The sequence below is a fragment of the Monodelphis domestica genome, chromosome 2, assembly GCF_027887165.1.
Source record: "Monodelphis domestica isolate mMonDom1 chromosome 2, mMonDom1.pri, whole genome shotgun sequence".
Taxonomy (NCBI): domain Eukaryota; kingdom Metazoa; phylum Chordata; class Mammalia; order Didelphimorphia; family Didelphidae; genus Monodelphis; species Monodelphis domestica.
In genome coordinates, this window is record NC_077228.1 from 93,389,676 (window position 1) to 93,403,888 (window position 14,213).

Consider the following 14,213-nt stretch of genomic DNA (forward strand, 5'->3'; position numbering starts at 1 on the left):
TTTAAACTCTTTAATACTCTTTAGCCTCAGAACTGATATTTGTATCAATTCTAAGACAGAGGGTAAGAGTTTGAAAAAAAAATCATGTATTTCAATTAGATTATTGGTTTTAATGGCATATAATTGATCAAAATAATTCCTAATGATTACTTTAATTCTGTCTTCATTGGTGGCACCTTAACTCTTTTCATGATGTCTAATTCATTAAAAAGTTATTCCTTACATCAAGCCAAAATTTCCTTCTCTGTAACTTCTGCCTGATTTCCCGATTTATGTTTTCTGAGATCAAGCACAGAACAAATCCATCTTCCATCCATGCATTCTAAAATTATTTAAGCATTTACTATATGTTAGATACCTTGCTGGTGATACAAAGATAAAATGTATCATTATCCTCAAAATAGCTTGCACTTTATTGAGTGAAAAAAAGAGCCTCTCAGGCCTAGAGATGGGAAGTCCTAGGTTCAAATCTGGCCTCAGACACTTCCTGTGTGACCCTGGGCAAGTCACTTAACCCCCACTGCCTAGCCCTTACTGATCTTCTGCCTTAGAAGCAGTACACAATATTGATTGTAAAACAGAAGGTAAGGGTTTAATTTAAAATATATATATATATATTTAAGAGCTTCACACAGATAAATAGAAAGTAATTGGGGGGAGGGGGACTTAGAAGGCCTTAGAATCTAGTAGTTTAAATCTAAATTGGGCCATAAAAGAATCTAGAGATCGTATGATTCAGAAGTAAGGAAGGAGTTATAAGCACAGATGACTGTCATTTGTTCAAATTTACAAAGTTAGAAGGGTGGAATTTTGTATATGAAAAAGAGCATGTAGCCCTGCAATTAGCCTAGAAAGATATCCTGGAGCCAGATATTAGAGGGCTTTAAATACCAAACGAGGGAACTTTTGGAGCCTCTTGAATAATATAGATTGATAATAGTTAGACCAGTGTATGCTTTAGTAATATCCCTTTGGCAATTGTGTAGTTTAATATCTGATTTTTTTTTTCTCTTTTAGACAATCGAGCCAACAGGAAAACGTTTCTTGCTAGCTGTTGATGTCAGTGGTTCCATGGACCAAAGAGTTTTGGGAAGTATACTCAGTGCTAGTACAGTTGCTGCAGCAATGTGTATGGTGAGAAAGATTAATATTTTTTAGCTTTTATTCTATTGTAAAATCTTTAATTATCCAGGTTGCAAAAATAATTATTTTTAAATGTGAATTGATATGATTAAATTAGGCTTACTTGCTTTTTTTATGAATATTGTTAAATACTTTTCATTGGATTTTGTCAAGCCAAGTCTTTGCTACATCAACAAAATTCAAGTAGTAAATGGTTTATAGATTATACTTTTTAAACAGTAAGGAATTAAATGTTAGTAATACTTTTGAAGAATTAGATACTCATAAAAACAACTTAATATACTTAGTCTTGGAAAAAAGTAGTAAACTAGGATTCAGGTGACCTGGATTCTACTACTGATTCTGTCACTATCTAAATATTAGACAACTCCAATGATGTAAGTCATTTAATTTTTTTAATTTTCAGTATCATTATCAATAAGTGGAAGAAATGCTGCCTTCCAAATACTATTTGCCATGCAGGATGAAACCATAAATGTAAAAGCACTTTCAAATGTACTTATTATTCAGTTTGGCGTTTTTTATGTGGTAATTGATGAACCTTCCTAATATACTAAATATGATTATAATTGGATTTTTCAGGTTGTTGCAAGAACAGAAAAAGATTCTCATATAATTGCATTTTCACATGAAATGGTTCCATGCCCAGTGACTGTGGATATGACTTTATGTCAAGTATTGAAAGTTATGGATGAGGTAGGCAATATTTTCAATGAATAATATTTTAAAGGTGAGTATAATTCACTTCATTATTAAATCTTATCTAAGAATAAAAAAGTATTTGACTAATAAACAGATTCCATTGTATGAGATTCAACTGTGTATACGGGGCACTACACATAATAATTCAGGTACTTAAAATTAATGAGTAAGTTTCTGTAAACAAAATTTTTCTTGCTTTATTTTATTTTTTAAGACTGAGTATCCCTATCTCTTCCAGTCTGGAAGTACAGAGGCTACTTACAGGCCCGTCCTCTAATCACCATAGTAGCTTTGACCTTCCAACCTGAACTTCATACTCAGGCTCTCTTCCTCCCACCCTCACTCCTGAATAGATCACCATATTAATGCTAAACTTAGTGTAGACACCTTAGTGGCTAACCCCATTATAGTCCAAGCTCAGGAGATCTACTGGCCTTACCATTCTGTTAAGCTGGGTTTTACAGGGTAATTACAGGTATACAAAGCCACTGTGTCATGTTTCTTTGTTTTGTGGAATACAACTTACCTCTTTTCATAATATAGAAATAATACGCACAAAATACTGGACACTATTATATAGAATTGGTCATAATACAGTTATCCCTTAATTTCATGAGGATTTGGGATATGTGAATGTGGAAAACTGAATGACTCTAGGGACTATCCCAAACCTTTGTTTTAATAATTCTGATCATATTTAACACACAAAATAACTACATTGTACCCATAAAGAAGTTGAAGTTTCTGCACTAGAGAAATTAGTATCTCATACACTATATAGAGGCTTCAAAGTCACTGGTGTAGCTTCAGCAACTGCTTCATATATTTCCTTCTTTTAGGAAAAGCACAGGGGGCAGCTGAGTAGCTCAGTGGATTGAGAGCCAGGCCTAGAGAGAGAAGGTCCTAGGTTCAAATCTGGCCTCAGACACTTCCCAGCTGTGTGACCCTGGACCCATTGCCTAGCCCTTACCACTCTTCTGCCTTGGAACCAATACACAGTATTGATTCCAAGAGGGAAGGTAAGGATTTAAAAAAAAAGAAAGAAAAGCACAAGATAGAAGAAAAAAATCACAGAACTTGAATCTGGATAGTAGACAAAGAGGAGGCATTCACAAAGACTAGGTAATTCTTTAGCACACTAAACTTTTATTAATTTAACTGTTTGTAGTAAATTCATGTATGTATTCTTATAAGTTATAAAAATAGATTAATAATATATAGTATCTATGCATTTATGACATTTTTTGTTTACTTATGTATGTTCTAAAGTTTTCCTCAGTATGCCCCAAATCTCCGATTATTGCCAACCCACGATTAACCAAAACCATGAATATGAAACTTTGGAATATTGAGGGATGACTGTACTTAAATTATTTAGTGCCTCCTCTAAGACAATCTATACTTTTATCAGACCTTATATTCTTTTGGGAAGACAATCTATACACACAATATTTTAAAAATGCAAAATAGTAAAGGAAGGAAGGTAGTAGAAGTTGAACAAGGTGGTAGGTGGGAGTTCAGGAAAGTATATAGAAAGGGTTATGCTTGAGTTCTATCTTGAAAGTAGTGAGAAATTCTCTGAGGCAGAGGTAGAGAAAGAAGACTATACATTCTAGGAATGAGAACCAGCTAGTACAAAGGCATAGAGAGAGGAGAAGAAATGCTGTATAAAGAACAGAAAGGAGGCCAGTTTTGCTGTATCATTGAATGTAGAAAGGAGAATGGCAGATAATGAGTCCGGAAATGATAAGTTTAGGGACAAGTTGTACAGGATTTTGAAAACCAAACAGGAATTTATATTTTCTCTATAGGCAGTAGGGAGCCACTGAAGGGCCTAGGTTCATATCCCACTCCTAGTGTAGTATATATATATATACAGCCTTGAACAGGTAAACAACTCCTCTGGGCCTCAAATTTCTCAATTTTTTAAAAGTGAAAGGGTTGGATTTGCTGGTTTCTGAGGTCCGTTTCAGTTCTAAATCTATGAACCTGTTTGAGTACAGTAGTAGCATAGCTAGATTTGCACTTATGAAAGAAAATTTGACAGTTCTGTGGAAGATAGATTGAAGTTCTGTGGAAGATAGATTGAAGTAGGGAGAGACTTGAAAAAAGAAACCAATTAAGTGGTTATTGCAGTAATCCAATTTAAAAATAAGATCTGAATTAAAGAAGATATGAGAAATGTTGTGAAAGTAGATGTATGGAAATTTATTGGCTCTGTTTTGAGGGCAAGTGAAGAGTCAAGTTGACAGTGCTGAGGTTACAGACCTGGGAGATATTTGGAAATTTGAGCTTATGAGAAAAGGTAAGTTTTTAGACATTGAGTTTTGAAGTGTCTTGGGACATCTATTTTGAAACATTCAATAGAAAACTGACAATGAGTAACTAAAGCTCAAAAGAGTTTAAATGCACACGTACCATGGTCTGGAAGGCAAGAAGAAAGCTAGAAGAGAACATTGTCACAGAAACTAGGCTGGAGAAGGTCATCAGTAGTTTCAAATGCAGTAAAAAGAGAAAGGATGACTGAAAAAGACAATTACATTTGTTCTAACATTCAAATCATTAATGACTTTCAAATAAGATGTTTTGTTCAATATTGTGGTTGGAAGCCAAATTGCAGAGATGAGAAGTGAAAAGTAAGGAAATAAAGGCAATGACTAGAAATTGCTTTTTCTAAGAGTTTGGCTCAGAAAGGGAGGAAAAATAGAGTGGGGGGAGGGGAGTGCAGGATTCTGCTGGAAAAGATGGGAGATAGGAACAAAGGCATTTAGACAGTTTGGTTTTATCAAGGAGGAGGAGTGTTTTATCAGACTAAGAGAAAGGAAAAAATATCAAGGAGTTTTAATATTAAAAAATAGCTCAGCAGTTTTGGACTACATGGCAAAATTTTCTCAGTAAAGAGACAGAATCCTCCACTGAGAGGGAAGGGACAAGGGGAGATTTGAAGAAAGAATAAATATGGAATAGTTTCTTTGGGGAGAGGGATAATCTAATAACAAATTCCTGTTGCACCTAATCTATTCGGTCTTTATGAATTCTTTCAGCTCCTTTCAATTGGAGGTGAATAGGTAATAGAAGAGGCAGGTGATGGGAGTAATTCAGGGTTGGGATTTATCAAGGAATGAGTTCCATTAAGACAGCAGGAGCAAGGGCTTCTATAGTAGAAGATAGTGTAGAGATGAACAATTTAATTATAGGGTTAAAGATAGATAGATAGAATGTAATTCACTGCATTTTCAAAAGTAGGCATTTCTGTTGACACCCATTTCCCTACAAAAGATAGTTAGGATTACCAACTAGCTATTGTAGTCCTTACATTTTAATGTGACAGTACTCACTAGAATTTTCTCAAGGTTTGTGTAGATAAGTACTTGACCAAGGAATTTATCAAGTCAGCAAGCATTTATGAAGCATCAGCTAGGGGCCAAGGATAGAGCTAAACTCTAGGAATACAAAAAAAGGTAAAAACCAGACTCTTCTCTGATTCAGTCTAATGGGAGAGATTACATACAAACAACTAAATAAAAGCAAGATAGATAAATTGAAAATAACTGAAGCATGTCACTGGAGGGTTTGGAAGAGAGATGATAGGATTTTAGCTGGGACTTGAAATCAAGGGAGCCTGAAAATTGGAGATGAGGAGGGAGAGAATCACATATATGGAATAGCCAATGACATTCCTAGAATTGGGATTTGGGAGTTTTGTGAGAAACAGCAAGGAGACCAATATCATTGTAACAAAGTATATTGAAGGATGTCAAAGATGTCAAAAGACAGGAAATGAAGGGGCCAGGTTATGAAGATTGGTGAATGCCTGCAAATTTTGTATTTGATCCCAGAGGTAATAGGGATGAGTTAACTGATTACAGGAGCAATCTGTTCAGTGTTTGTGCTTTACAGTTGAGTGAAGGATGAGGGGCAAGTTCACTGACACTGGCGGGGGCAGTAGAGAGAATTCCAGGCAGGGATACCAACCTGCAAACTACTGCTCAAGGCCAAGTATAATGTGACAAGGGCCTGTACCACAGAGATTAATGTTGGAGGAAAAAAGGAGGGGAGGGTTATAAGACATGGTAGGAAGATAAAATCAGCAAGCCTTGGCAATAGATTAGATATTAGTGGAAAGAATGAGTTGAGGGTGACACTTAAGTTTAAGTCTAAGTGATCAGAATGACAGGTGGTAAAGGGAAAGTTGGGAAGAGAGGAGGGCTTAGGGGGAAGAGATAACAAGTTCAGATGTGGACATGTTGAATTTAGATGTCAGCTGGACATACAATAAAACTGTTGAAGATGCAATTCTGAAGGTCAGAAGAGAAATTGAAGTTGAATAAGTAGATATGATAATCATAAGCAGAGATGATAATTGAATCCATGTGAGGTGATAAGATTTCTAAGTAAAATAATAGAGGAAAAAGAGAAGGTCTGGGATAGAATCTTGAGGGAAACCCACTGAGTGTTATTTAGATAGATTCAGCCAAGAAGAATGAAAAGTAAAAGAACCAGGAGAGGGCAGTGTAATGAAAACGTTAAAAGAGAGTATCAGGGAGAAGAGGGCACTCAACAACGTCAAAGACTGGAGAGAGGCCAAAAAAGGTGAAGGTTGAGAAAAGGCCATTTGACTTGGCAACTAAGAGATCAATGGCAACTTTGGATGGAGCAGTTTCAAGTTCATGATGTCAGCAAAAGAGTTAAGAGAGTAAGAGAAAAGGAAGTGGAGGTATATCAGTTGTAGAGGGCCTTTATCAGGGAGTTTGACCATAAAATCAAGGAGATATTTGAGGTGATAGCTACTAGGAATGAATGAATCAGGTAAGGATTTTAAAAAATATTAGTAAGGCATGAGTGTATTTGTAGGTAGTAGAGAAGCAGTCAAGTAAGCAAGGAGAACTAAATATGAAGAAATCTCATACTGGAATGAAGATGAAATGCTGTCCTAATCGTTTCACCTATTTTCCTCTTTTCTGTTTATGTCACTTCGTCTTACTGCCTTCAAACCAAACAGAAGCTATATAAACAAGTTTTTTAAAAGTTATTCAAAATTCTAATATATAGATTTATTGGAGTATTAGAGGACTTTTTTTTTTAGTTTTGGCATAAAGGCAATTTTATTATGGTTCTTGAAAGGGCTCATAAATTTGTGTATCTAAATATGACAACAGGTATACTAAACTGTTATCTTAAATAATAAACTAATATATCCTCTTTGATCAGATAAACTAGTTCTCTTGAACATCACACCCTAGTTGAGGCACTTAGGTATTAGTAAGTGAAATTATTACAAATTTGTTAGATGAATTTCTATTTCCTTTACCATTCCAAGGTACTTACGCTTAATGTTCTTCATTTTTAAAGATTCCAATGGGTTGTACTGATTGTTCTCTTCCCATGATATGGGCTCAGAAGACAAACACAGCTGCTGATGTCTTCATTGTTTTCACTGATAATGAGACCTATTTTGGAAGTGTCCATCCTGCTGTCGCTTTGAGGGATTACCGAATGGTAAATTGGATTCTGATATTTTGTCTTATAACATTTAATCCTGAAATTAGTTGTTGCTTTTTAAAAACCCTTACCTTCTGTCTTGGGATCAATACTGTGTATTGGCTCCAAGGCAGAAGAGTGGTAAGGGCTAGGCAATGGGGGTTAAGTGACTTGCCCAGGGTCACATAGCTAGGAAGTATCTGAGGTCACATTTGAACCTAGGACCTCCTGTCTCTAGAGCTGGCTCTCAATCCATTGAGCTACCCAGCTGCCCCCCTAGTTATTTTTTTTTAAAGCATGATGGTATATAGTTTTGCTTAGTTTTGTAGGAAAGCAATAGTATTCCAATAATGTTAGTTTTGTCTTTAGACTAGGCAGATATATAAAAAAAATTCTTGGGTCTGATAAATTTTTTAAAATTGTAGCCATTCTTAAAACATTGTCGCTAAAATACATCTAACTCGGCTGGTCTTATTTTAATCATTTTTAAGATGCATGATAAATTCAAATAGGATTTTGGGAATGTGCAAAAAGGCTTGCATAAAACCAAGGCATTCAGAATAAATTTCACTATAGTGCAGTAATGGAGAGTCAGGAATACCTGAGTTAAATATCCAGCCTCAGACACTAGCTATGTGACCTGTCTGCCTCAAATAATATGTAATAATTTAAATATTTTATAAATAACTGACTTTTTTGATTAAGAAAAAAACTTTTGCAACTTAAACACTTGTAGAGAGGTTAGTCATAAAAAAGCATAAAAAACTTATGGTAAGATAATAAGAGATATTTCTCATTGTTACATAATCAGAATTCTAGAACTTTGACATATTTTCAAAAATACCTAATTCAATGACTTATTAAAGGCTGTTTGATTTAGAAATGGAAGAGAACTTCTAAAGAGACTTCTTTAGATCTGTACAAGAGTTTTAAAGTAGTTTAAATTGTACATACTATATAGTTATACTGTAGAAAGTAAATTTTATTTAAAATAACCAAAATTTTCATCTATTTAATTTTGCCCTATGAATCTTTTTCTTTCTACAGAAAATGGATATTCCAGCTAAATTGATTGTTTGTGGAATGACCTCAAATGGTTTTACCATTGCAGACCCAGATGACAGAGGCATGTTGGATATATGTGGCTTTGACACAGGAGCTCTGGATGTAATTAGAAATTTCACTATGGATGTGATTTAATCTTCTGGCACCAGCACTTCACTTCAGGTCCATTGCTGGCAGTGGATTTTGATACAAAGACCTAATTACCAGTTACTTAATCAACTGAAAAAATGACAAATCAGAAAGTTAACCTTTTATAACTTTTTTTCAAAAGGAAAGTAAGAAACCTAAAATTACTTTCCTATCTACTACATGTAATTTAAACTGCTAATAAATTAAACTCAACCAACATTTTATAAAGTACCTACTGCTAAATTCACTGGAAAAACTTTATCTTCATCTTCTGCTTAAAAGAGAAGAAGAAAAAGTTTGCCTCCTGATGCATTCACTGAAGAATACTTTTGCTTTAGAAAGTCATTAATACTATTTAATAGGTGAGAGCCAAAAATCGAAGTGGTCCTACATCATACTGTGTACCAGCTGTGTTTAAAATTTTCTGCATTCTCATTTGAAAAGAATAACTTTTAATGAAACTTCCATTGTTTGAATTTAATTCCAATTGCTGAATATACTCTCTGGGTGCACTAGACCATGTGACTGTGATGGAATATAAAAATGATTTGTAAAGTTTTCTACTTGGGAGGGGGGGTGGGGGGAGGAGCCAGTGGATCACACCAAGAAACTTGATGAAGTGATCAGAGCTACATTTCACCCTCAAAAATAATTTGTGTGATCTCTTAAGGTCACATTGTTAGTAGTTTTCATACATGTTGAAAATTAACTTTTAAAAATTTCTAATTAGCACTCACAGAATGCAAGGCAGGTAATCAGAAATAATGGCAAATTCTTTAGAGGCTTTGTACAAAGTTATATTTCAATAAGGAATTGTATTTTAGAGGAGAAAAACACTTGTTACTCTAGTTTATGAGAACGTTCACATATTTACATTGACTACAAAAAATTAATTTAGTTGGTCTTGACAATTCCAATAATCATCAAAGTTTAACTATTAAAATTTAAAAGTAATCTTCAGATATTTAACATTTTCCTGGGTTTTAAAAAATGATTTTCTTAACTAGTATTAGCTAATTGCATTTTAAATAACCTACAATGTGTAAAATAGCTAGTAATCTCCTATTGCCAGATATTCTTTTTGTGGCAACACAAATGTAGTAAATTGTTTTCTGATCTTAGAAAATATTTGATGAAAGATAAGCATAAAGGTGATGTTTAAATGTTTTGCAAAGGACTTTATGGCCAATCATTGTTTATGAATAAAGCAATAGGTTATCACTGTCATCTTCAGGGAAATTTTTTTTAAATTGAGTAACTAAAATTTATATTTAGTACACCAAAGTGTGCTAAAGAATAATCTTGATAGGAAATTTTCCTTCATCTTAAATTAACTATTGAAGTTCTCAACATTATTGTTCATAATTTTAAGATTATTCCAAGAGTAGTCTCAGTGTTAAAACTTTAATTTTTCATTTTTTAATTAATGTGCAAGAAATAAAACTAGCAAATATAGATCTTAATTTTCCAATTAGCCATTAGATTTGTATGTGTTTGGTGGGATCAAACAGCATTATTGTAGTATATATTTTTTCTCCTAGTTTTTAGAAAATTTTTTTCAAAACAGTAATTTTAGAGCCATGATAAAGCTATTATTATAGCAACCATGACTTAAGATGGTCTGACAGCAATTTTAAACACTTCCTGCAATTTTGCAAGGGTCAAACATATTTCTTAAATACTTTATGATTCCATTGGTATGAGTACTCTCTCCACCAAAATAGATTACAGTCTATCAGTTAATTACCAGGCAGAGTCTGAGAGAATGGCTAAAAAAAATCATCTTCCTTGCTACAACCAGCCTGGTGATGAGTCTATCTGCATTTAGTTAAGCTGGTCCTTAGATAGGGCATCACCAGGCATCTAAAAGCCTTTCTAGATTGGTAGAACCTGTCAGACTTTGTCTTCCTAGATTGTGAGAATATAGGCCATATTTTTAGTAAATCAAGCTGTTACCGGAAAACCTCCTTCTCAAAATGCATTGCTACTTTTTATACTTCTGACATCATAACTCTTAAGATATATTTCTAAAGTATTTGGGGTTTTTAGCCTTCTGTCTGATTTTAAGTGATTACATATTAGATGTTTTTGATACCTAAGACTTCATTCTATCCAGATAGGATTTAAAGAACATTTGATAGATGTAATTAGTTTTTCTTTTTTTTAACCCCTGTCTCCTGTCTTAGAATTAATACTGTGTATTGGTTCTAAGGTAGGAGAGTGGCAAGGGCTAGGCAATGGGGGTTAAAAGTAACTTGCCTAGGGTCACACATCTAGGAAGTGCAGAGGCAGGATATGAACCTAGGACTTCCAGTTTCCTGGCTTGGTGCTCTGTCCACAGGGCCACTTAGCTGCCCCCTGTAATTAGTTATTAGAATTACTTTATAAGTATAGCTCCCTAAGCTGAAAAGCTAGAAATACAGGATGACTTTACTCCTTATAGAGATGTCAATGACATGAGGTATAAAAAAAAAAAGATCTTATTTCTAATGTAAAATGTTTTTTTTTTAGTATCTGAGTATCTTAAAGAATTATTTAAACTCATTCAGTGAAATAATTTGTGACCCTGGGAAATATTTACATCAGTCTAAAGTGATTAAATTATAGAGATCATGACATAGAGAATATTTTTTTTTAAGAGAACCAGTCTTTCCAGAAAATTCATTTAAGCTGATTTTAAAACCTTGGGGGGAGGGGGCTTCCTAGTGACAGTCAAGTTGTTTTTTGGTGGAAACTATCACTTCGATTAGTGTTTTAAAAGAGGGGGAAAGAGAAAGTGGTTGTGTGTTGATAAATCTGTAGCCAATATTAAACAGCCATGTTATTCTTACAATTTCCTAACAATTCATGTTGGCAATTTGGGACTTGAATGTGTTTATAGGAATAACAAGATCCTGTTAACTTTACCTCACTGTAATAAAGATACTAAGGCACAAATTCTATTTTTAATAATTTTAACTTTACTTCAATTAGGAGAAAAAATGATATTTTTACCATCTTAAATACTATATTGCCTAGGGTACTAAATAAATACTCCCATGAAAAGCAAACATAATCTATCAAAATAAGAGGCTGGAGAAGTAGTCTTGGAAAAACAAAGACAGGAACTTGATAGCCATCTAAAAATGTATTTAGAATTGTCATATGGTAAAGGGATGTAAAACTTGTTTTGCTTAGTCTTAGGACAAACCTGGGAACCAATAAGAAAGCTGCAAAAAGACAAATTTAGGTTTAAGGAAAAAGTTGTTGACATCCTTCCCAGTGAAGTAGGACCCCATGCCAGCCTCCAACAAAAGGTTTTCAAGCCTAGTGGATGGACCACTGTTTTATAGCAGAATTTTTTTCAGATAGGAACTCTATTATATACAAAGCCATATAATAAAAATTTAGTGCTAGAATGAACTAGAAAGAGTTCTAGTCCAAATTCTTCTGCCTCTTTAATTTATAGACAAGTTAATAGGTACAGAAGTTAAGTAATTTGTCCCTTGCATCACTGAGATAGTTTAATTATTCTTTATTAGGTTTTTGTTAACCCTACCTATAGGGTGGTTAGGCAGGTCATGACAGTTTTATTTCATTATTTTATAATACTTAGATATGTAATTTAGGGGGTTTTTTGTGTGTGAACACAATAAGTGTTTTGATTTAATGGTATTAGATAATTTTGTTTAGTAACTACAACACTTGTTAATTTTTGTTATATAAATTCTGGCACTTAAAATAGTCTGTGTTCTCCTTTTGAAATTTATGGGCAGTGTACTTTGAAAACCACTTTCCTTAAACAGGCCTTTTGAAAAATAAGAAATGAAATAGAAAAATGTCATAAAAGTTCTGTACTGTCATATAGGTGAGCATTGGCTAACAAATCATTTTTATATGCCAACTACTGGGATTGGGGTGGAAGCATAAAAATAAAATGCCCAATCTACTCAACTAGAATCAAGGACTCAAATTTTGATTGAGGAACAGTCCATCAGAAAATACTTCTTTGATCTTTTGATTTTAAATTTTAATCTTTAAACTGCAAGTTATTTTGAGGAACTTTAATCTTTATTTCATATAGTTTGGGCAGTGATTAAATCAGAAAAATTATGCAAAATTTAGAAGGAATCATGTGGTTCTTTATCTTTGGATGAAGGACCCAGGTTTTTAAATTAAGTTTAGGATCTGACAGTGAATATAAATATAAAAATATTTTAAAAGTAAAAATTGTCACCTCTAGTAGAATTTGAATATAGCTTAAGTTATAGCTAATGCCCCTTAAACATACCACTATATCTTAGCAAACTAGTGAAAAGACACTGTGTTCAACGTTTTCATGACATATTTTTGTTAAAGGGTATTGTGAATACAAAAATGTATTATCAGTTTAAAATTTGTAAATTTAAAGAAAAAGTTTAAACCATATTAATAATAACTTTGTATTATTATTGTACATACTTCTAGTCTTTGGTGACTAAGAAATCTTTCCTACCTTTCATCTTTTCTACCTCTTAGTGATAGTCCTCTCTTTATCTTAATACCAGTTCCCATTCCCACCCTCTTATTTTAAAAAAATGTAACATTTCCCTTGTGATATATTGTTCCAACCCTGCTCTAGTAGGGTTATGCACAATTATAATGTAGTACATGAGGATCAGAAAGTAAATTAATTTTATTTTTAGCAAGCTTATTATAAGTTTTATTTTATAGGACTATTTAAATGCCTTAAAATGCAAAATATTAACATTTAGTTTTATACTGGCAATCTCTGAACAATGTGCAAATCTACTGGAGAAAACCTGGACTAATATATTCTATCCCTAAATCAAATTATGATAGCATTTCATTGCATAGTGTAAGTTAATAGCTTCCCAGAATTTCTTAAAATCAAGTCATCTTGGAAAAAAAGTAGAAGCAATCCTCTAAGAACATTACTCTGCCCCAGAAATGAACTTACATGAATAATTCTTTAAGTGGCATTTATAAATTGTGTTCGTCATTATTAAGATCTTTCAATAAAAACCTGCATAAATAGCCAGTACTTGGAAATCTTCCTATCCTAAAAATCTCAGCAAGCTCATGTTGTATACTTTAGGGCATGAGAAAAATCACATAAGCAAACATCTTCCTATTTCCAAATCATTTTAATTTTTTCCTGAAAAGATACTGTCATAATCATGTGTGGCTTTTCATGGTAAACTGATATGGGAACAAGGGAATAGTTAACTGTACTTTTTGGATAAATGTGTAATAAAATACTTTTTACTGAACACTAAAAACATATAAGTTATGGAAAGTTAGGTTGGGAAATTTGTAACAGGGTTATGAGCTAATCCTCTGAAATTGAGGTGTAAGCTATTGTTTCTCATACTACAGAGAAGATAAGCTTTTCCTCTGCTTCCTCAAATGGAGTCTCATCTCTGCTCAAAACCTATATCAAAATAACTTGAGTAACCAAACACACAAAAATACATCAATCATATAGTTTTTTTAAAAGTTAACACTATTGTTTGATTATTCAGGGTAGTGGGGGTTGATAACTGATAAAAGTCACACATAATTGTTGGAATATGCAAGTTAAATACTAATTCAAAGCATTTATTAAAGTTTTTAAATGAAAACAAGTTTTATTCATTTATAAATGGTAATTATTTTGGGAACTATGGCCCTTTAAAAGGACAAATTATGATTGCTATACAGGGCAAATATTG

At 33.3% G+C, this 14,213-nt stretch overlaps 1 protein-coding gene across 6 annotated transcripts in view; it reads left to right on the forward strand.

Moving 5' to 3' along the window:
- Window positions 1-14,126, forward strand: part of RO60 (Ro60, Y RNA binding protein) — a 37,688-nt gene extending 23,562 nt beyond the window's left edge. For all 6 annotated transcript variants that reach the window (XM_001367390.4, XM_056815665.1, XM_056815666.1 and 3 more), the window contains 4 exons: window positions 1,018-1,134; window positions 1,726-1,839; window positions 7,198-7,344; window positions 8,374-14,126. In XM_001367390.4, coding sequence (XP_001367427.1) covers window positions 1,018-1,134; window positions 1,726-1,839; window positions 7,198-7,344; window positions 8,374-8,526 — 531 coding nt within the window. In that variant the 3' untranslated portion in view covers window positions 8,527-14,126. The remainder of the gene's footprint in view (window positions 1-1,017; window positions 1,135-1,725; window positions 1,840-7,197; window positions 7,345-8,373) is intronic.
- The last annotated feature ends 87 nt before the right edge of the window (window positions 14,127-14,213 follow it).